At 49.7% G+C, this 22676-nt stretch overlaps 1 protein-coding gene and 1 long non-coding RNA gene across 3 annotated transcripts in view; one reads left to right on the top strand and one right to left on the bottom strand.

Moving 5' to 3' along the window:
- ADARB2 (adenosine deaminase RNA specific B2 (inactive)) overlaps window positions 1-22676 on the top strand; it is a 427099-nt gene that overhangs the window by 360191 nt on the left and 44232 nt on the right. For both annotated transcript variants that reach the window (XM_040451565.1, XM_040451564.1), the window contains one exon: window positions 8341-8455. In XM_040451565.1, coding sequence (XP_040307499.1) covers window positions 8341-8455 — 115 coding nt within the window. The remainder of the gene's footprint in view (window positions 1-8340; window positions 8456-22676) is intronic.
- LOC121014901 (uncharacterized) overlaps window positions 19422-22676 on the bottom strand; it is a 3704-nt gene continuing 449 nt past the window's right edge. Inside the window, exon 2 of the long non-coding RNA XR_005783493.1 lies at window positions 19422-20892. This is a non-coding gene — a long non-coding RNA (uncharacterized LOC121014901). The remainder of the gene's footprint in view (window positions 20893-22676) is intronic.

A 22676-nucleotide genomic window follows, 5' to 3' on the forward strand; every position in this document is an offset into this window, starting at 1 on the left:
CTCTCTCTCCTGCAGGTGTTCCACTCTCCCCAGTGAGCTGTCTACACTACACTTGATTCACACAGTGGTTCACCACCTCCCCGCCAATGATCTGTCTACACTGCACTTGATTCACATGGTGGTTCACCACACCTCCCCACCAATGATCTGTCTACACAGAACTTGATTCACATGGTGGTTCACTCTCTCCCAGTGAGCTGTCCACACTACTTGGTTCACATGGTGGCTCACTCTCCCCCAGTGAATTGTCCACACTGGCACTTGGTTCACATGGTGGCTCACTCTCCCCCAGTGAGTCACATGGAGGACATGAATCATAACCAGTCTATACTGTAACTAACTCACATGATCATTAACAAAAACAGAGATACGATAGCTCCTTAACCATGAGGCAATTTGTTGAAGATTAATTGTAATAGCACACTCACCACTTTTATAAAGTGTTTGACAACTAATGACCTCAAAATAATACCAGCTATAATTGCTATTACCTGTAAAATCAGTAAAAACATAGACCCCTCGTGCACAGGGCTAGAGCACATTGTATATACGTGACGTCCATAAGAGAAAGAAAAACTACTTTTCCAGGATGTACCACAAGAGGGGACAGGTTCTAGGTGCTCCTGGGTCTGGAGGAAAATCACAATCACTGTGGAGGCCATAACAGGAGCTCGGCCAGGGGCTCTGTTGTGAGAAGGGTGAGGAGGCTGACTGCCCATGGTCTGTGAGGCTCACGCGGACAGAGACAGGAGACGGGTACGCAGGCACTGAGGCAGCTCCCACCGAGCCCTGGACGTGGCCTGGGGAAAGTGAGCACGTGGTTGCTCTGATTCACAGTGATGCGTTTGTGCGCTCGCTGTCGAGTCTTAGGGTTAATGTAGAAAGTGATGCTACATGGCACAAAAACAGACACTCAGATCAATGGAACAGACTAGAGAACCCAGAAATGGACCCACAAACGTATGGCCAACTAACCTTTGACAAAGCAGGAAAGAATATCCAAAGGAATAAAGACAGTCTCTTCAGCAAGTGGTGCTGGGAAAACTGGACAGCGACATGCAGAAGAATGAACCTGGACCACTTCCTTACACCAGACACAAAAATAAACTCAAAATAGATGAAAGACCTGAATGTAAGACAGGAAGCCATCAAAATCCTCAAGGAGAAGAAAGCAGGCAAAAACCTCTTTGATCTGAGCTGCAGCAACTTCTTACTCAACACATCTCCAGAGGCCAGGGAAACAAAAGCCAAAATGAACTACTGGGACCTCATCAAAATAAAAAGCTTCTGCACAGCAAAGGAAACAATCAGCAAAACTAAAAGGCAACCAACAGAATGGGAGAAGATATTTGCAAATGACGTATCAGATAAAGGATTAGTATCCAAAATTGATAAAGAACTTAAATTCAACACCCAAAAAACAAATAATCCAGTGAAGAAATGGGCAAAAGACATGAATAGACACTTCTCCAAAGAAGACATCCAGATGGCTAACAGACACATGAAAAAATGCTCAACATCACTCATCATCAGGGAAATACACATCAAAACCACAATGAGATACCACCTCACACCTGTCAGAATGGCTAACATTAACAACTCAGGCAACAACAGATGTTGGCAAGGATGCAGAGAAAGAAGATCTCTTTTGCATTGTTGGTGGGAATGCAAGCTGGTGCAGCCACTCTGGAAAACAGTATGGAGGTTCCTCAAAAAACTAAAAATAGAACTACCCTACGACCCAGTAATTGCACTACTAGCTATTTACCCAGAGGATATAGGTGTGCTGTTTCAAAGGGGCACATGCATCCCCATGTTTATAGCAGTGCTATCAACAATAGCCAAAGTATGGAAAGAGCCCAAATGTCCATCGATGGATGAATGGATAAAAAAGATGTGGTATACACATATATACATTATATGTATATGTGTGTGTGTATATATATATATATATATATACACACACACACATATACACACACATACACAATGAAGTATTACTCAGCAATCAAAAAGAATGAAATCTTGCCATTTGCAACTACATGGATGGATCCAGAAAGTATTATGCTAAGTGAAATTAAAGAAAGACAAATATCATATGACTTCACTCACATGAGGACTTTAAGACACAGGAACAGATGAACATAAGGGAAGGGAAGCAAAAATAATATAAAAACAGAGAGGGGGACAAAACAGAAGAGACTCATATAGAAAACAAACTGAGGGTTACGGGAGGGGTTGTGGGAGGGGGGATGGGCTAAATGAGTAAGGTACATTAAGGAATCTACCCCTGAAATCATTGTTGCACTATATGTAACTAACTTGGGTGTAAATTTAAAAAATAAAATTAAAAAAGAAAGAAAGAAAGAAATGCTATAATACAGCCTGACCCATGCGCTGAATACTCTGTAAGTTCAACAGCGTGCTATTAGTTCCCATGCACTCGCCCGTCCCACAGGGATGGGATGAAGTCTGAGTGGCCCACAGGCATATCCTGGAATTTGAATCTACAAAAATAATCAGTGACATGAGCTATTTGCAAGCACTCTGGCTGCTTCTACTATAAACCAAGTGCCAGGTGGGGAAGAAAATCGAATTATTTTGTGATCTGATTAGTTGGGTTTGTGGTAACCAAAGTTGACTGTATACATTAAATCCCAAGTGATTAAAACATAAATAATCCCTAGTGTTAAATTAGACAGTAAGGACATACCTCCCAACGTGAATTCTGAGTTTCCATCTAGCTTGTAGCCCCACATAATCAACCACAGCATCATTTACATACACAAAAACAACTACGAAAACCTACCTACAGCCGTAATCATGTGTGCGACTTAATTAAAAACCAATCGCCTAAAATAGCCCGCGTTGCAGGAGATGGGGGGGGGGGCAGAGAGGGGAGGCTTCGTCCAGGAAGATGCGGAGGCAGGGCAGAGACGCCCCAGGGAGGGTTTCTCTGGGCTTTTCCGAAGCCCACACACGTTTAACTTCTCAAAGACCCCACAGGTCTGTACAGAGACGACTCGAGTCCCCGCAACCGATGCTTTTTGTACTGATTTCTCTCCTGTCCACTTTTACAACCAGGAAAACCGAGGGACATAGTTCAGTTCATAAATATTCCATCTCCCTGGCAAAACCACAAGCAAGGATTTATGGGCAGTCTTAGGAAATAGCATCAGTTACGTAGCAGAGGTAAATTTTCAACAGTTCACTAAACCCTCCCCTGTGGTTTAGTTAGGTTGCCACCGCCCGAAGTGAGGAGGGTCAGACACATCTCGGCCTTTCTTTTTACGTTTACGTTTATAAAATGTTCATGGAGAAATGTCCTTCACATAAATGCCAAGGACCTCTGAAAATGCAAAAATAAGGCAAAAGATTGTAGCAGAGGAGATGTTTTTTTAAAAAACCAGGTCCCAACAGGGAGTGCCCAGGTCAGAGGGGAGGGGGCGGCCAAGGCCGGGGGCAGAGGGAGCACGTGTGCACCCCTCAGAACTGTTTCGTGGCTGCCCCAGCAGCCTGTCCTTACCGCCGGCCATGGCTCTGTCTGTCCTGTGTCCTGCTATGTTTGTCTTTCCACCTGTGCACGTCACTGGCAACAGAACTGTGCAGAGCTGCTGACCCACGCTGTCGGGGCCCTGGAGCCTGAACACCCCCTAGAGGGCACCAGGGTTAGAGGTCAGCTCACCCGGATCTACGATGCCTAGAGCATCAGCTGTGCAGGCGGCGCTCTGTGCACTATTCGTTTCCCTTAATTTGTCAGGCTTTACCTGCTGTTTCATAATAAACTCCTCTCATTCTTATGCTGGAGTAAATAACGCTCTTGCTGCAACCTACATCCTCAAAAGCAGTGCCTGACTAGCCGAGAAACCACCCGGGTGCCAGTGGGTGGGCAGCTGGGTCCCCGGCTCCTCCGTGGTAGCTCCACCCTCAAGAGTCTCCAGCAAGGTTGGGTACCCAGCCAGGGGACAAGAAAGGATGGGGGAGCTAGACAGCCGGAGACAGGAGGGGTCCCGCACAAACGTCAGCAGCCAGAGCAACCCATGACACTGTTGCCAGAAAGGTCACTCGCCACGCCACATTTCATGCATCTGTGGGCTGGATGTTTGTGTCCCCAAATCCCCAGGTTGAAACCCCCACCCCCATGTGGCTGTATTTGGAGCAAAGCCTCTAAGGCAATGATCAGAGTCAGATGAGGTCGTGAGGGTGGGCCCCACACCAGGGTCAGCGTCCATACAAGAGGAGACTCCAGCTCGCTGTCTGTGCACACACCGAGAAGTGGTCCTGAGAGGAACCATCCGCCAGCACCCAGGCTCAGGCAGTGGTTTGGGACGTCCTCTTCTGGGAGCCTCACAGGGCCCATCAGGCGCACAGAACGAGACACCTCCTGGGCTGATGGTCTATGGCTTCGCGGACATTCAGAAACTTCACTTTCAAGGGAAGGAAAAGGGGCAATCAGAGGTCCGTTGGAATCCCACCTCAGAGCATACAAGGCATGGGAATCAGATCTCAGCACCTTGAAAACTTACTGGAGAAGGAAACCCTCAATAAAATGACGAGGCAACCTACTGAGCAGGATAAGACACTCACAAATGACGCATCCAACAAGGGGTTAATATCCAAAATCTGTAAAGAACTTCTACAACTCAACACCAAAAACCACCCCAAATAATCCAATTAAACATGGGCAGATGACCTGAATAAACATTTTTCCAAAGAAGACATCCAGATGGCCAACAGACACACGAAAAGATGCTCAACATCACTCATCATCAGGAAAATACAAATCAAAACCACCAGGAGATACCACCTCACACCGGTCAGAGTGGCTATAATTTAACAACTGAACAAGCAGATGTTGGCGAGGATGTGGAGAAACGGGAACCCTCTTGCACTGCTGGTGGGAATGCAAACTGGTGCAGCTGCTCTGGAAAACAATGTGGAGGTGCCTCAAAAAGCTAATGCGATAATTCCACTAGTATTTACCCAAAAAAAATAAAAACACTAATTCACAAGATACACACCCCAGTGTTGATGGCAGCACTATCAACAACCACCAAGATATGGAAAGCAAACAAGTGTCTGTAGTTTGATGACCAGATAAAGAAGAGGTGGTGTATATACACAACGAAATATTACTCAGCCATAAAAATGAATGAAATCTTGCCATTTGCAACAACGTAGATGGAACTAGAATATATTCTAAGAAAAATCAGTCAAAGAAAGACAAACACTGTATGACCTCACTCATTGATGGTCACCAGAGGGGAAGTGGGGGGGGGGGTGATAGGTGAAGGAGACTGAGAGTCTCCTTCATATCATCACGAGCACTGAGTGCCGAACAGAGTTATCTCATCCTTATGTTGCACACCTGAAACTATATTGAATATAACACAGTAGCTTCTCCATACTTCAATTTTTTAAACGTTCTTAGAGAAGTAAAAGATAGGCAGTCTGCCCTTGAGCCGCTTAAAACCCTGGGGAAGCCAGAAGAAGGCAGCACGTGAAGCCCCAGGAAGCCCATCCCAGAGAGAGACTGCACGGACAGCCACCTGCAGGCACCATGGTGCCCAGCAGGCAGGGCGCACCCCAGCAGTTAGGTGCCCCCACAGAACAGCATCTCGACTCTCCCCCAACGGCCAGCATACTGAGGAGCCGGAGGAAGGAAGACCACGTCCTCCTGTGACCTGACAAAGGCAAAAGGTAAGGCCTTACGCCCACTGGTTCCTCAAGGTCCATCTCAGCTGTCAGCTCCAGTGATGCCTTTCTGGGCCCCTGTGCCTAGACAGGAGCCTCATTCTCTGTGGCCAGGCGAGAGCCCCTCCTCCCTGAGAGGCAGGTGGCACCGAGGCTGCGTCTTCCTGCTGGTCCTGCAGGAACAGTGCCCAAAGGCTCTTGCCCAAGAGCAGGCCTCTCAGACGCCCCACAGAGCCCTCAGACCCCTGTTCCCACGGAGCCCAGCTCCCTGTTTGTGTCCCGTCAGTCAGAGCTCTGAGCTCCCCTCCCCACTAGCCTCCAGAGGTGGGACCTAAGTATGTGTCAGGCGAAAGGATAAGCCCTGCCCTCGGAGGTGGGGCCAAGGCACCATGAACCCTACCAGCCCCGTGTCTGCACCTGTAGCTGCTCAAGAAACAGCAGTTACGACTGCCCAGGTCATGGTCCGGGTGCCTGGCAGAGCCTGATGATGCAATTAATCTTCCCACACAAATTAAGAAGTCAGGCTCATCCAAGACGTGCAGAAATTACCCAAACTCACACTCTGTGAAAAACTGCTGCCCTCTCAGTTACAGCATGAGAGGGGAAGAGTCATGACAAGGAGAAATGGTCTGAATGTGGCCCCAAAAAGGCATGCCCGTATCCTGCCCCAGAGCCCGTGCCTGGGTCTATGCAGATGTGAACTGAAGGAACCGAGGTGAGCTCATCCTGGATGAGAGTAGCCCTAAACCCAGTGACAGGCATCTTGTAAGAGACAGAGAAGGAGAGGCAGATGCAGAACAGAAGCCACATGATGATGGAAGCAGAGACAGGAAGGACATGGCCACAAGCCCAGGGATACGAGGAGCCCCCTCCCGGAAGCTGGAGGAGGCGGGAAGGACCCTCCCTGGAGCCTCAGGAGGGAGAATGCCCTCGACACCTTGACCTCAGACTACTGTCTCCAGAGCCAGGCGGGAACAGATTTCTGCTGTTCTGAACCACCCCGTTTGCGGTCTCCAGTTCTGGCTGCCCCAGGACACCCACACCCAGTGCACCTGGGACACGTACCCACTCTCTCTGGACCTCCATCTTTGGGTCACACGGGACAGGACAGTCTCCAGGATTCGTCTTGCCCATGACTGACTCCACAGTGCCCAGTGGAGGTGAGGCACCTCACCCAGCAGCCTCACTGCCTCTGGGGCCAAGCCAGGGAAGACCCCCCAGCACACACGCCCCACGTCCAGCAGGCCCCACGCCACCTGCCAGGCCTGAACCGTCACGCCTGTATGGCACCCGCCACTCCAGGCTTCGGCAGCAGCCACAGCAGCACAGGGAAAGGCGCCGAGCCCCCAGCGGCACTGGACAAGCGGCCGCCAAAGCCTCAGTGTCGTCGCTGCACGTTTCCAGCATCCGAGAGGCAGGCCTGTTTCTGTATCAACACATTTCACTGACCATAAATGCGTTTTTTTTAACGCGGTCTCTATCTTTCGCATCTTTGCCAAGACCTGTTCCTGTCTGCAGCACAATGTGCAGACGCCTAGCGGGAAATGAACGTCCGTCCCGTCACAGAAACGAGCCACTTGCCCACCTCGCAGGTAAGCGGATGCTGGACGTGGCTCCAGGAAGATGCCACCAGTGTCTGCAGCGACCAGGGAAATGATCATTAGTAACAATGATGGTGATGAACGAAGAACACTTAGGAAGCCCACGGCAGCACACTCAGCATTTCAGACACGTGACTGCATTGAATCCTCATGGAAACACCGTCAGCTCAAAACAAAGAGGATTACCTTATAAAACGGGCCCTCGTGACTCACACCACATCTCTGCCTCCAGTGCCGTGAAGGGCGCTGCATCCCAGCCTGCCTCCTGCAGCAGAGAAGCAACACGGCCACCGTGGGGCCATGTCGGAGGGAGAAGGGTGACGAGAAAACCACATCTGTGGACCACGCCGGCCTTGTCACTGCAGATGAGCGGCTTCAGTAGGGACACTGGTCACACTAGGAAAATTTCAACACGTGGGGTTATGTCGACTCAGTGTGTGTGTGCATGTGTGTGTGCGCACGCGCTGTCCAAATGTATTTGTGCACAGCTGTGCATATGCACGTGTGTGGGTACGCACTGTGAATGTGTCTCTGTGAGTGCTCGTGTGCGCACGCATGTGTGCATGCGCACATGTGCAGAAATGTGAAGGAAGACTGTGGGTTAGCAGGGAACAGCTCAGCCAGGAGGCACCTGAGATCGTGGGGTACTTAGAAACTGGTTCTACAACCCCGAAAACAGGGAACCAAGTGTGTGGTTTGTGCAAGTCCCCAGCTCCACTCAGGGTTCTATGAAACAAGAATCCCAGAAGGACAGCCCCAGGCTGGCCCCTCCAAGTGGCAGGGGAGGGTGGGAGTGTCTGTGGCTTCCCACGGGCAGGCTCTGCCCAGACTCGCTCGGGGCCAGGCTTGGGGTCCTCCCCCACAACCGTGGTCTGCCACCGGTTCAGTGTAATATCTGGTTCTTTCCCCAGGCCATGGGGTCGTAGGATAGTGGGCATGGTGTCGTCTGGACACCGCACATGGGGACGTGGCTTGGAGGAGGAGGGAGGCCAGGCCACCGCCCGCGCTCAGCCGTCAAAGAGGCCCTGGTGCTTGTGTCTTTCAGGAATTCGCAGACTCCGTGTCCCAGCTGGTCACACAGAAGTTCCGCGAGCTGACCGTGGGCCTGGCGTCCGCGCACGCCCGCCACAAAGCACTGGCAGGGATCGTCATGACCACAGGTAACACCTCTTGTTTTCCCCGTGGGAACCTCACCTGCAAGGAGAGGAGATTTAGTGTTTGCCTGATCTTGGGAGCAAGACAAATCCCTCTTCCACACGAAGACGCCAACAAGAGAAACAGGAATAGGACCCAGGGAGCTCTGTGACCAGAATAGATGGTCAGCAGAGCCGTGCCACCAGTGGCCGTAAAGCCCACCACCTCAGAGCCAGCTCTGCCCACGCGCCTCGGGTCCCGCCAAGAAGGGCCACGTGAGGACCTGGCCTGTGTTTCCCATTAGGCTCCCAAGCCGCAGTGGAGAACGCCGGGCACATTGGTGTTGCTAGCACTGGAAGCCAAGGTCAGGCCCAGCCGCCGACCGGTGCCGCGGGCGGGTGGGTGAGGAGGCTGCCCTCGGGTGCCTGCGTCTCCTCTGCACAGGGAGTCTGAGTCCCCGCCGGGTGCCAACCCCAGCACAGGACACGGGGTGCTCTCCTTCCTGCCAAATGGATCGCAGACGTGGCACCCGCCCCACACGAGCGGCAGGACGGGAGGGGAACTTCCAGACCGCAGAGGAGGTCGAGGCCTGGGACGGCCAGGGCGGGAGAGGCAATGGCTGATTTTCAGTAATCGGTTTTAGTGAAAACGTCTCATTACTAGCCTATGAATAGTAACTAACCGGTTGGTTGTTTGAATCCTACTGTTTCTGGCTCCACAGCTCGGCACGAGTTGGTAGCGACCCGCTCAAAATGATTATTGCAGAAATAACTGGCTTTGGGCTAGGTTTCACACAGAGACTTTGCGTGTCTACACAAAGACTATCTGATGACGAAACAGATTTAGGTTGAAAATCCATTGAAACCAGATAGTCGGCATCGTTTTGCTATCATCCCAGCCCCGGGGGGCCCAGTGTGAGGATGCCGGAGGAGCGGCAAAGCCACTCAGGATCCCATGTCCTTTCCATCCAGGGCATCTTAGTAAAATGGAAATAAAAGTGCCACCCCCACCCCCAACCACCTGCTGTTATTTGGTGAGTAGGATGAGGCATATGAAATGCTTTGAAAGGTAACAACTACTGTAGGAGGACAACATGCTGAGGCCAAGGCAATTCAGTTTTGCCAACGATACCACAGTGTCCAGTGCCTCCATTCGGCCCTAGTCACTGACACCCGCCCCCTCTTGTACTTGCACAAACATCTGCCTCCTTGTAGAAAATGCAATATTCGGGGCGCCTGGGTGGCGCAGTCGGTTAAGCGTCCGACTTCAGCCAGGTCACGATCTCGCGGTCCGTGAGTTCGAGCCCCGCGTCAGGCTCTGGGCTGATGGCTCAGAGCCTGGAGCCTGTTTCCGATTCTGTGTCTCCCTCTCTCTCTGCCCCTCCCCCGTTCATGCTCTGTCTCTCTCTGTCCCAAAAATAAATAAACGTTGAAAAAAAAAAAATTTAAAAAAAAGAAAATGCAATATTCTAAGTTGAAGGCTAGGACTCCACCTCCATCGAGATCATTCCTGCTGGACATGGCCATTCTTTTCTCCAGCCAGCCAGCAGCCCAGATGCCTCTACATGCCCGGCACCATTCTTCACACTAAGGGGGTGCCAGGAAAGAAGAGCCCCCACTTTAGGACATAATCTAGGAAACCGTGAGAGGTGCTAGAGTCCAAGAACAGTCGCTTGGGTTTGAATCCCAGCCCCACCTTCAACTAGCCATGACTATAGGTCAATCAGCCTCTCTGCAACTTAGAGGGAAAAAAGAAGGAAGGAGGGAGGGAGGGAGGGAAGAAGATAAAGAAGGAAGGAAGGAAGAAGGGAGGGGGGAGGAGGGGGAAGGAGGGACGGAAGGAGGGAAGAGGGAGGGGAGGAAGTAAAGAGGAAGGGAAAAGAGGAAGGGAAAAAAGGAAGGGAGTGGGAAGGAAGGAGGGAGGGGAGGAAGAGAGGAAGGAAGAGGGAGGGGAGAAAGGAGGCGAGGAAGGAAGGAGGGGGGGAGGGGAGGAGGAAGGAAGGAAGGAAGGGGAGTAATATTTTGCAAAGATTCGTGGGAAAACGGCATGTAAAAGTGGTCAGTGAATACACCGTTTTATGTGCTGACAATTTATCTGCACGAACAAAATTTATTCTATTAAGTGCAACTGTACAAAGTGAAGTTTCACTAATTAGTAACTTTAAACGTTGAAGAATAAATTGCTGAAATTTACTTTCCTGTTATAAAGAGAAGATTTAATAAACACGTTGATTAACAAGACATTAGGGAGATGTGTGCAGAATTACTGACAAGTATTTTCTTTAATCATTGACTTAAAGCTGATGTGACACTTGACCCCAGTCCTAGTACAGGTATTTAAGCTAATGCCTAGGAAGCTCCAAGAGGGAAGGTTTTTCTGGCTCGAGTTCCCATCTGTGTACAAAGTTGTAAAAATGCAGTGATTCCGCAGGAAAATGGGACTCAGAGGCCCGTCCACTTCTAGGTGGGCGAGACTCAGCCCCTGCAACGTGCTTGCCCTTGTGTGGCCATCAGGAGAAATCTGATTGCAAAAACATACGCCTGCGAATAGAATAGCTTTTACTTTTATCTAAATAATGCAGTACTGGTCAAAACTCCAGAAGAGAGCTCGGGACAAGACACGGCGCTCTCCTGCCAGCCCCTCAGGGAAGCCATCACTCATGGTCTATTTGTGTCCTCGCAACTCTCAACACTATCGGTTCCGTGTTCACTGTTTCAATTCTGAGTAATACTGATCTGCACCATTACAATCGGACACTTTTTTGTTTTCATGATATTTGTAATATTTGTAGTTTTAGATAATATGCTTTTATTTCTTGTCCTACAAATGGAGATGATTTATCTTTACTTCATGCTCTGCCTTGCAAGTGGCCTTGTATCACTGTACGTGTATATCCGTATTGTCGTATAACGATACTGTACTTGTACTCTCTGCCGTACTGAAGTCTTCCCTACTCCGTCCAGTCATCTGAGCTTGGAAACCAGCACTTGGCCTCCACGCGGTCAGGATGCTGTAGGGTCCCAGCGCCAAGCACAGGCTGACCTAGGGTTGCTGTGCTGTCACCAGACCGTGTCCTGAGAGCAGTATCATCCAGTCTTACAGATTCTCCTTCTGCCACCACTCAAAGCCATGTCACATTTAGGGTCGGCCCAAATCTGTAGCTAGACTTCCTTAAAGACCTTCTGAGGTAGTATGTGTGTTTTAGCAGAACACTCAACTTTCTTCTATTTCGCTGAAAAGAAGGAAGTGCCTGTAAGTCCCTGTGTCTGTGGACAGGTCCACACCCTCCCCCAGCTGTGACTGTGCCCCCAACACACACAACACCTCTTTCTCCTCCCTTCTCCCTGACAGGTGCAGCCTCAAGAAACACCCTTTAAAACACGTGGGGAACAGAAACCAGCAGGCTCGCTCGCCAGGCAGTGTCCTGACTGTGCCTTTCATATTACTGGAATAGCTTTGCTTAGGGAGAATTCCACACTGAAAATTATTTTCCCTGCACATCTGGAGGGGATTTTTCTATTATCGCTTACTAATGTTTCTAACTAGAAACATCCGGCTGACATCTTTGCCGGATCGCCCCCACCCCACCCAAGGAAGGGAAAGGGTCCTTTCTTAAACTGAATGTTTTAGGGGCATGGGGGGGGGGCAGGGCTCATTCGGTTAAACCTCCAACTCTTGATTTTAGCTCAGGTCATGATCTCATGGTTTGTGAGTTCAAGCCTTGGCTTGAGCTCTGCGCGGACAGTGTGGAGCCTGCTTGGGATTCTCTGTCTCTCCCTTTCTCCTTCTCTCTCTGCCCCTACCCCTGCTCGTTCTCTCTCAAAATAAATAAAAATAAACTTTAGAAACAAATAAATAAACTGAATGTTTTCTAATTTCACAAGAATGTGTGCATGTGGGAGCCATGCACCCACCCTGATTTATTTAAGCTGTTCTGTTTCTGCACTGTTTCCTTCTATCATTCTGTTGATAAATTCCTTCTTTTACACACTTTTTTCAAACATTCAGTATTCTGACTGAACCCTCGGTCTTACTTCCTGATGTCGTCTACCCTTTTCCTCTGTTCTTGGGCATTTCTGAAACTTCCCTGACCCTCTTCAACTGCCCGTCGCTTCTTAAATGTTTTTTTAGCATTTTAAAATTTATTTTTGAGAGAGAAAGACAGAGCACAAGCAGGGGAGGAGCAGAGAAAGAGGGAGACACAGAATCCAAAGCAGGCTCCAGGCTCTGAGCTGTCAGCACAGAACCCAACGTGGGGCTGGAACTCACAAACGGTGAGATCATGACCTGAGCTGAAGTCGGATGCTCAACTGACTGAGCCACCCAGGCACCCCTGTCCGACGCTTCTTAATCTCTGCAATCTTCATCACTCATCACCTCAGGTTCCTCCCTTCTCCTGTTTTATTGAGGTGACGCTCCCCACAGGTCCCTGGGGAGACTCAGCAGCTGAGGCCTGGGCCTCCTCTGTGATGGAGCTTTGTTTACTGTCTGTCTCTGTCTCTTTTTGGCTTTGTCTGAATATTCACATTCATGAGAAAAATACTAGCTCAACTATCACCAGTGCAGCTCTGATTTCCTCTAGAATTGCATCCCTTTCCGGGGATACAGCGGAAGGTGGGGGCTCCCCCCCATCGGAAGCCTCCTTGACCCAGGTGGGTCGGGACCAGACAAGGCCCCTTAAACTGAAAGTCACCCAGTGAACCCGCCCTTGGGGCCTCCTGATCGGTGCCTGCTTTCTCTGAGCCCACCCCGCAGGCCACTGCTCCCTTGTGACGGCTCCTCCACGCGGTACTGGGATGTCATCCTGCCCCTCCACGCCGCCACACACCCCCCAGAATCCTTTCCTTCGGTGGATCCCACGGGAGGAGAAGCAACATGTCACTCACTCTGACCTCCTGAACCCGAAACCTGGACACTGACCGTTTAGCCAAGTTGTCAAGCAACAGCTCCGGCTTCTCCTTTGTGAAGCAAGTCGGGTGTTTCCATGAGAAAGAGATTCTTGAAGGGGCCTTTAGTAATGATGATTTTCATTTGATATGCAAATTTATAATTTTGATAGCACTTTTGCACACACTAATCAAGTTAATTGCTACAACCCTGAGAAGTGGGAAAGGCAGGAATCTTAATTACGGCTTTTAAGAAACACAGACAAGGAGACCAAGAGGCTAGGTGCCTCTCCCGAGTCTCGGCAAGATGTGGGGGTCCCTTTAGACTGAGCATGAGGCGTCATGCTGAGATGCTCGATCTTCACCTGAAAATGACTCACTTCTAAGCTTGTTAAATAAATAACCAGAAGAAAGACTTTCCTGGTGTGTACTCTCCGAAGTTCAGGCTCCAGCTTGTCTTCCACTGGCCCGCCCTGCACAATACACCCGGAAGCTACGGCTTTGACAAACATCTGTCTGGTTTCAGCTGACGTTCAGCTATAACTGCTCACAAATGCCTGGGATTTAGGACTCCCCAGAAAAAAATACACAACTCCTTGAAAACGGGACAGGGAAGAAAACGGTGAGGTCAAACTTCATGAAAACAGCCCAGAACAGCTCCATTCAGCACGTCAGAACCATGTGGGCCGAGCAGGCCGGCCCGTCTTTCTGGGACAATCTCAAAGTCCCAAGCAACAACATGGAACACGTGTTCCACTGTGTTTCAGAGCGTGTTGCTCTGAACCTAAAATGACCACGTGGGGTGAAGAAATCTGCTTCTGGGATGTCGCGCCATGCTCTGGCGGGGCACGGAGCCAGCCACCAGGTAAGGCTGTCTTTGCCCCGATCCTCCCATGGCACCCGGTGCCCCAAAGGCCTCAGGGGGCTGGTCCCAGACCCTGCTGATAGGTGCAGAGGCAGGCGGCAGGGAGGAAGGTCCTGGTGTCCAGGCACGTCACCATACGTACGGCCCCATCTTGTACAATAAGGAGCATGTGCGACAATGATTTTCAGGCTTTGGTGTAGACGGTGAGGTCTAAACCACAAAACGCAGGGTGTATTTTACTGCTGAGCCTTGTGTAGCATGACTGCTGACATGTTTACGCTGAACGCCCCTCCTTAAAATGGAGAGAAGAGAAGAGCCCTCACTCACCCAAGTCGCCACAGGCCCAGCCTGTCTCCAGAGAAGCTCGCAGTGGGCCCCCCCCTCCCGGAGAAGCCACCTGCGGAGGGGCAGCGGCCGACCTTGGCTAACCCCACACCAGACACCTGAGTCCTCGCTTCTCGCCAGACGCGCACAAGGAGACACACAGATGGGGAGGAAGGCGGCACTTCTGAACTCTCTCTCAAGACCGGGAGCACCCGTCAAAGCTGTTCAAACACTTCGGCATTTTCCTCATCATGACATCACAACCTGGCAGGTAACTGCCCCCAAAGAGTTCACCGGTGGAAGAAACCACACCCTGTTTTACTTCAAGGCATTTAAACTAACCTCAACTTTATTCTAGTCTCTTAAACTATACTTTGTGACGAATGAATGATTGGAACCTATTGGATTATAATGCAGCAGCCATTCGCCTACAGCCCAGGAGGGGTGTGGTCAGGTTGATTTTTAAGGGGTCCTTGAACACACTCTGTTTATCAGCTGCTCCAAGATGATACAAAGAACCTCATACAAAGAACATGTTTCATAGTCAGTATAAGTCATAAAAGAACACGTGGCTTTAATGACTTCTACCAGTGGATGTCACTAGTCTGGCTGCAGATCAGAGGAACCAATACCTGTGACACTAAAGGTTAGAAATCACAGCATTTCTTTGGGATTCAACGGCCCCTGTCACAACTTTATACGATTCCCTTTCATCCTCAAAACCTTGACAGCGCTAGTTTTGTCCCCATTTGCCACAGGAGACAGCAGACAAGCTCCTGTGACCCAAGTCTAAGGTCAGTAGCAGAAACAGGGTCACCCGACTCCAAAGCTTGGGTCCCGGTGCGGGTCACATCCTGTGGCTTTATGTCCCCACCCGGCACTGCCATCCCCAGGGCAGCGCACAAAGCTTGTTCACACAGCTTACGAAATTTCCTCCTAAAGTCCACGCATCTGCAATGTTTAGAGAATACAGCCCTGCGGGATGGCTGTAAACCAAGACGCTGATGGGAGAAGAGTCAAAAGTGAAAACGTTTCCTTAGGTCTTACCCATGGCCCTCCCACACAAGAGGTGCCTGAGCCAACGTTTTTAAATGCACTTGATTTCAAACTAACTAAAGGAAATTTAAAGGACAGAAACAGAGAGTGACAATAGGAAGGAACTGATTCGAAGGAAAAGAGATAATCAGGGTCTGACCAAGTGAGGACAGAGGCGAAAGGGCAAGCGCTTGGCAGTCTGAGGCAGACACTGCAGGGTGCCGGGTGGCTCCTGCTGGGGGACACTTCCCAATGGCCAGGCCCTACATCAAGGCTGGCCGCTGTCTCCACAGGAGATTATAGAAACCCTACTGCCGGGGTCATGACACTCAGTGGGTGCAGCGCTAGGAAACAGGGAGTCAGAACTCATTTCTACACCGCAACCCTGGGCAGTCTGCATGTGGGACAAATCCATAGTTTTGATATTCGTTCTTGGATGCTGGTTGGTATATTTACCTTTATTCTCAGAAATGTAATCATTTCCCTCCAAAATCAGAGGTTGTGTTGTGAAAATTCCATTCAAGGTTTGAATGGGCTAAGAACCACTCCTTCCCAGTTAAATAAATAAAAGTACATTCCAAACGATTGCCTAAAGTTGGCGCGCCGGGGCCAGGGTGCACTGGGGAGAAGCCCACCGACTTAGAAGTTCAGTGCATCAGATGGAGGCCAGCCAGAGAGCAAGCCAGCCCAGTCACCTTCCCACGACCCGGTACCGGCTTCCTAGTGGGGAGAGGTGACCGCATCAGCTAGTGAGCAGACAGTCCAGTTCTCCCAGAACTGACCAGAGCGACGCAAGAGGCCAGCCAGGGAGAGACATTCACTCCAGTCCTGGAACTTTTCTCGACTGTCTTCCTCTGGGACAGAGTGCTGGTGTGCCTGCTTCCACTCACAGTGAACCACACTGAATCACCATGACAGAGACCTTCCAGAGCTCAGTGTCCCCAGCTGCCCAGCTGCAGTGTCCTCTGGGACCCGGCACATGCCCACGAGGTGTGGGCCAGGGCACCACAGCAAATAGGAGCCAACTGCTGTGCTGGGCTGCAGTGATACCCTTAGTCTCTGAGCCAGGAATCTCACGTCTTGAGCCAGCATCCCTCAGGCAGTAACGGGCTGACCTGCCACCTTGTACATCAGGTAGAGTCCCAGACTGTGACCAACACCCTCCCAGAGTTTCTTTACGCAAATGCAAGGAAACGCACACAAGAGGTGCGGCTGTTACATCACTGCCCTGCCACTTGCTTTTTTCACGCGACGGTTTATTTTCCCTGCTGCTGGACACAGGCCCTGAGAAGGTGTGCTGTTACAAACATCACTGTGCCACATGGCTGTGCGCCCACATCGTTTCCACACATGGCTTATGAACGGGTCACGTAAATTGCCAGAAACAGAACTGCTGAGTCAAAGGGTACGTGCATTTGTGAGCTTGTCATTCAAATGCACGCTATCCATAAATATTCCCGCCCCTGCTCATAAGGGCAGAGGCTACCCCACAGCCTTTCCAACTGTACGTGAATAAACCTTTAAACGTTGACCAACCTGATGGGTGAAAAATTGCGTCTCATTGTATTTTGAACGTCATACTCTTTCAATCAGTGAGACTGTTTTTCCATATATTTAGGAACACTTTTTATTTACTTTCTGTGAAATGTTTTTATATAGCCTTTCACATTATTCTATTGGGATTTTTTTTCTAAAAGTTCTTTATATATTAGATACAAATTATTTGTGACACAAATTGTATTTTTCCCCAGTTTTTAATTGTCTTTTTACTGACTTTAGGATGTTTTTCTGTTGAGAATTATTTTATGCATTTGAATTTAGCAATTTTTACTACTTTGAGACTTTTAATTATAATTAGAAAGGTCTTTCACCTGCCAGATTTGTGAAGAGATTATCCCATGTTTTCTTCTAGCACACTGACATCTTTTTAGATTTTTTTTATTTTTAAGTAATCTCCACACCCAACATGAGGCTTGAACTCATGACCCCAAGATCAAGAGTCACACATTCTACCGACTGAACCAGCCATGCACCCCCACGTCTTCTTTTTCTTAATAACCAAAGGCCACAGTTTACATTCTTGGTGTTGTACATTCTGTGGGTTTGGACAAACGTGTAACAACATGGATCCACCATTACAGTGTCACACTGACTAGTCTCACTGCCCTAAGAACCCTCTCCATGTGTTCCGTCTCTTCACCCCACGCTCCCCCCAGCCCTGTAATCACTGATCTTTTTCTGTCTCATACTTTCGCCTCTCCTGGAGCGTCATGTAGCTGCAGTCACACAGTGTGGAGCCCTAGGAAGGAAGTTGGCGTCCTTCACTTGGTAATAAGCATGCCAGTTTCCTCCATGTCTCTTCGTGATTTGAGAGCTCATTTCTTTTTAGTGCCAAATACTATTCTATTGTCTGGCGGGGCCGCATCACCCAAACACTGTTCCACTGTCTGGGCGGACCATATCACCTACTAACAGAGAACATCTTGGTTGCTTCCAAGTTTGGGAGATTATGAATGAAACTGCTGGAAACACCCATGTGTAGGTCTTCATTTTTTTGCACCTAAACCTTTGATCTGCCTGGAATTGGTCCTGATGCATGGTATAAGGTGAAGATACAATTTTATTTCTCAGATGGCTCTTCAGTTACTAGACAGCACTAATGGAATAGTGGCCCTTTGCCCCCGAGGTTTGAGATGCTATCACCGTATCCTACACCAACTTCCTGCATGACTTTGGGTCAATTTCTGGACTCTGCTCTGTTCCCCTTGTGGGACTTCATGCATCAGAACCATAGCAAGTTGTTACTGAGTCCTTGTAATCTGCTTGGTATCTCCCAGCTTTGTGTGCTACTATTGGTGTTCTTTCCCAGAATTTCCTGGGTTTCCTACCAGAATCAACTTGCATGGCTCAAATATAAATGACAGGACAAAACTATACTTTTCAACCTGATTTTCTTTGTCAGAAACAAAGCCCTCGTGCTGTTCCCGTCGGAACCATGTTAACCTCATCAATCACTTTAGAGAGGCTTCATGACGTCAGATCTTCCTGTCTGAGTATGTGGGACATCCACTTGTTCACGCTTTGTTGGTGTCTTGCAGGGGGAAGGGTAATGTTTTATTGGTTATTCGTCTTGATCATTTCTTGTTAAACTTATTCCTGTTATCTTGTTTGCTGCTGTAAACAGAGCGGTTTGTCCCTTACAGTCTCTTACCCGCTGTTGTGTGTACAGATGAAAGCTATCGATTTCTGTATATTAACTTGCACCCTATCCCCTTTCTGACTCTCTATTTCTAGCTGTATTCCAATTGGATTCTCCAGAGATTTCCACATATAAATCATAGCACGTTCAATAGCAATACTCTTACTTCTCCGTTCCAATTACTGTATCTCCAATTTCCTTCTCTTCTTGTGCTGGCTAATAACTTCAACAAATGTTAAGTAAGGAAGTTACCATGGGCATTCTTGCGGTATTCCTGGGCTCAGTGGACACCCCTCTAGTGTTTCCCCAGCAAGCATGACACTAGGGGAGGGTGCATGTGCATATCCCTCTCTACCATGTATGTGAATATACCTGTCTCTACGTGTGTCTACACCTCTTTCTATATATTATATATGTGTGTGTGTGCCTGTGTGTATACCTCTGCCTACATATGTCTGTGTATGTGTGTACATGTCTCTATAACATGCATTTGTGTCTACATCCAACTCTCTATAACATTGTGCATGTGTATGTATCTCTCTATATAACACACATACCTCTGTAACATCTGTGTCTGTATACACATCTCTCTATAACGTGTGTGTATATCTATATCTTTATGACGTATATGTGTGTGTATATACCTACGTAATATATACATATACGTATACATATGTGTAAAATCACATTTAAAAATCCACCTATTTTTTATTGAGTTTTTACCAAAAGTAGTTGTTGGATTTTGTAGATGCCTTTTCAGTATCTGTAATTATAATCGTATTTTTGAATTGCATTTTAATTGAACCCATTTTTGCATTTCTGGAATAAACCACCCTTGTAGTACTTACTGTATTGCTCTTTTCCTCCAATGCTTGGCGGTTAGAATTTTCAATACCTATAACCGAGGCTACCTGGAGTTTTCCTTCTGCACGTTCTCAGTCAGGTGGATAGATCAGTAACAGGCATTTCATGATAAAAATCATTTGAAGTCTTTCCTTGTCTTCATACGCTCTGGAACACTTTAAATAGCCTTGAAATTGTCTGCTACTTAAAGTTTGGTACAATTCTCCCACAAAACTAACTGGGCTTGGTGCTTTGCTTTGCAGGCAGGGGCCTCTGACCACTTCTGTCCGTTCTGTATAACTCAGTATGGTTGTGTCTTCTATGACCATGCCTCATGTCGCCCTTCAGAGTAACAGTCACCACAACAGGGGCCACAGCTCAGCACCTGTGTCCCAGAGCACATGGCCTCTGTGGCACCTACAAGTTCCAGAGTTTTCTGTCAGATCAGCTGGAGACTAGGCTCATGTGAAGCCTTCTCTTTGCCTGGCTTCTTCCCTCACCCTCTGTTTCCATAATTGCCTTCTAAGAGCCTCCAAGAGAACTCAATGAATCACTTCCCGGGAAGCCCAGGCCCCGGCCGGCTTGTAGAGACCCCAAGCACAGAGTTCTCTCCCCTCCCCTCCCCCTGATGACATTCTGTGTGCAGATTTTCATGATATTTATCACATAATACCTTATATTGTAGACATTTCTGTGTCTGAATCATCTCCCCAAATTCATGATAAATCCTTTGAAGAGTAGGACTGTGGCATGTGGCATGGAACGGCACACAGGAGGTGAAGAAGCAAACAGTGTGTCTCTAGGGGCACATAACTACACTGAATAAGGCAGAGCCTGGAGTCCAGAGAAGTGAGGATTAATGAAGGGTGAAGGGACAGCAGTTTCTGTTTCTACAGCTCCAACTTCCACAGAATCAAGAGAGGAGAATCAGACCGGCCCTCAAGAGAAATGGGGACAAGTCCCAAACCGTCCTCTGTTGCTAAGCTATCGGGCACGTGCACAGACATCTGAAGGTGGAAAAACTAAGGAAACCATTGTAAACGTTACTTTCCATTACTCTAAATACCTGCTTTAATTAAGCTGGGATCTGCAAAGCCATTTCTCCATCAAGCTGGCTCGTCCACAATGGGCTCCACCGGATAACCACCTTTGCTAGAATGCAGCTCCCTGGCAGCTGGCCGGCCTTATCCCCTGGGACGAGGGCCTATTGATCGATGACTCTCGGGTGTCCCCCAAGCGAGTGCCAGGATGCTGCAGGCAGTGGAATGGGAGCAGCTGATCTGGGGGCTGCTTTCAAACATTTCGCCAGTCCTGGGGAAGAAACCACAGGGGGTTAATCGGATCCTATGTTCCCTCTTCTCAGAGCAGCGCAGCTGACTGTGTGACCAGAACAAAAGAAGTGAGCACCCAATTGTTTCCTGAGATGTCCACAAAGCCACATCTCACATGGAGGGGGCCAGCGAGGGCCAGCCTGGCCAGGGCACTGGGCAGTCTGGGGCCACAGCAACGGAGACGGAGGGAGGGAGGGAGGGAGGGAGGGAGGGAGGAAGGAAGGAAGGAAGGAATAGAATGGACGGACACGCAGAAAGAAACACTGCTGCATCCCATCCATCCATCAGGCAGTCTCGCCTTAACACACAGAGGGCCCCCTGGCCCCCTCCCCCACTGCACACACACATGGAGGGCCTCCTCCCCCACTGCACACACAGAGGGCCAGCCTCCTGACCGCAGGGGGATGTGTGGTGCTCCCCCACTCCACATCTTTCCTTCTTTTTTCCTCTCCTGTTTTATTTCAAAACAAGGACCCACACTTATGGGGCAGGCGCGGGCAGATGTCATACGGGCTTCAGAACTAAGTTCTGAGGGACTCAACAGAGCAATACCACCATCTGCTAACCTGTCGGGTATCTGCTGACCACACGCAGCACAGAATTCAGGACCCCACAAGCTGCAGGTGGGGTCCTTTTTTTTTGCTTAACAGGTGCATCTGGCTTATGGTTTCCTGACACCATCTTCCCATGCAGCACCTGGAAATCAGATTTGTTACTAACTCAGGAAAACTGACTGGATTGTCCCAGGTGACCCATCCAATTACGTGGACTCTCCGGGGAGACCCTTCTTGAAATATTTTGTGGCAATTCTGACTCCTTAAGGAATTCACCATCTACATGAAGAGAAAATATGGCTACATTCGTGGACCCATAAGCCTATTAGGTCAGTGCATTGAGCAGCCGAGCTTCACTGAACCATGAATATCCACTGTGTGACCTACTGAAGAGGAGGCACAAGCCACGTGCGTGGGGCCAGCAGCTGGCTCCCCCCGCCTCCGAGCCCCCACGACGGGGGAGTGGACACCCCAGGCCCGTTTGGACTGAAGGCGCAGCTTCAGTACAAGGAAGGAAGTCACAACATTTATTACTCACAGATCTCAGCAGCCTAGGTTCAGGGGGCACAGGGGTACTGGGGGTGCAGGGGGACTGGGGTGGGGGGTACAGAGAGAGCAGGGGGCACAGGGGGTACAGAGGGTACAGGGAGCCGGGGGTGCAGGCGGCACAGGGCAAGGGCCTCCTCCACCCGGGGCACAGCCACAGGAGACACAGAGAGCGGGTACCAGCACCCCTTACTCACAAGGTCACTCACTTTCCTCAGCTCCACTCCGAGTGTTTATTTAAAAAGGGCCCCGGGACAGCCCGACGGGGAGCGTGGGGGACGAATCGGGAGCGGGATCCGGCTGTGCAGTCAGGACAACAAACTCGGCCTGTGGTCTTCCAGGGCCCCCCTAAATGCAGGTGACCCACATCACTTCTGAAAACGGGAGTGTGGGGTTCGTTCTTAAGGTTTCTTTGGTTTTGTTCCCCGTTCTTGCAGAGAATGGCGTTGGGACTGTGGTCAGAACGAGCACTGTCCTGAGACGGTTAAATCAAGGAGCCTGCACTGTGGGAATGACCCATCCGCTCCCGGCCTCAGAAGGCCCCCGCAGGCCCCTCACCTGCGCAGGGACGGGGGAGGGGGAGAGGGGGGCGGGGGGACGGTGCCGGGGCCCCTCGGGACCCCCGCCAGCCCCTCACCCGCGCAGGGACGGGGGGGGGGGGGGG

Source organism: Herpailurus yagouaroundi, unplaced genomic scaffold (assembly GCF_014898765.1).
Source record: "Herpailurus yagouaroundi ecotype Mexico unplaced genomic scaffold, PumYag 203, whole genome shotgun sequence".
Classification (NCBI taxonomy): domain Eukaryota; kingdom Metazoa; phylum Chordata; class Mammalia; order Carnivora; family Felidae; genus Herpailurus; species Herpailurus yagouaroundi.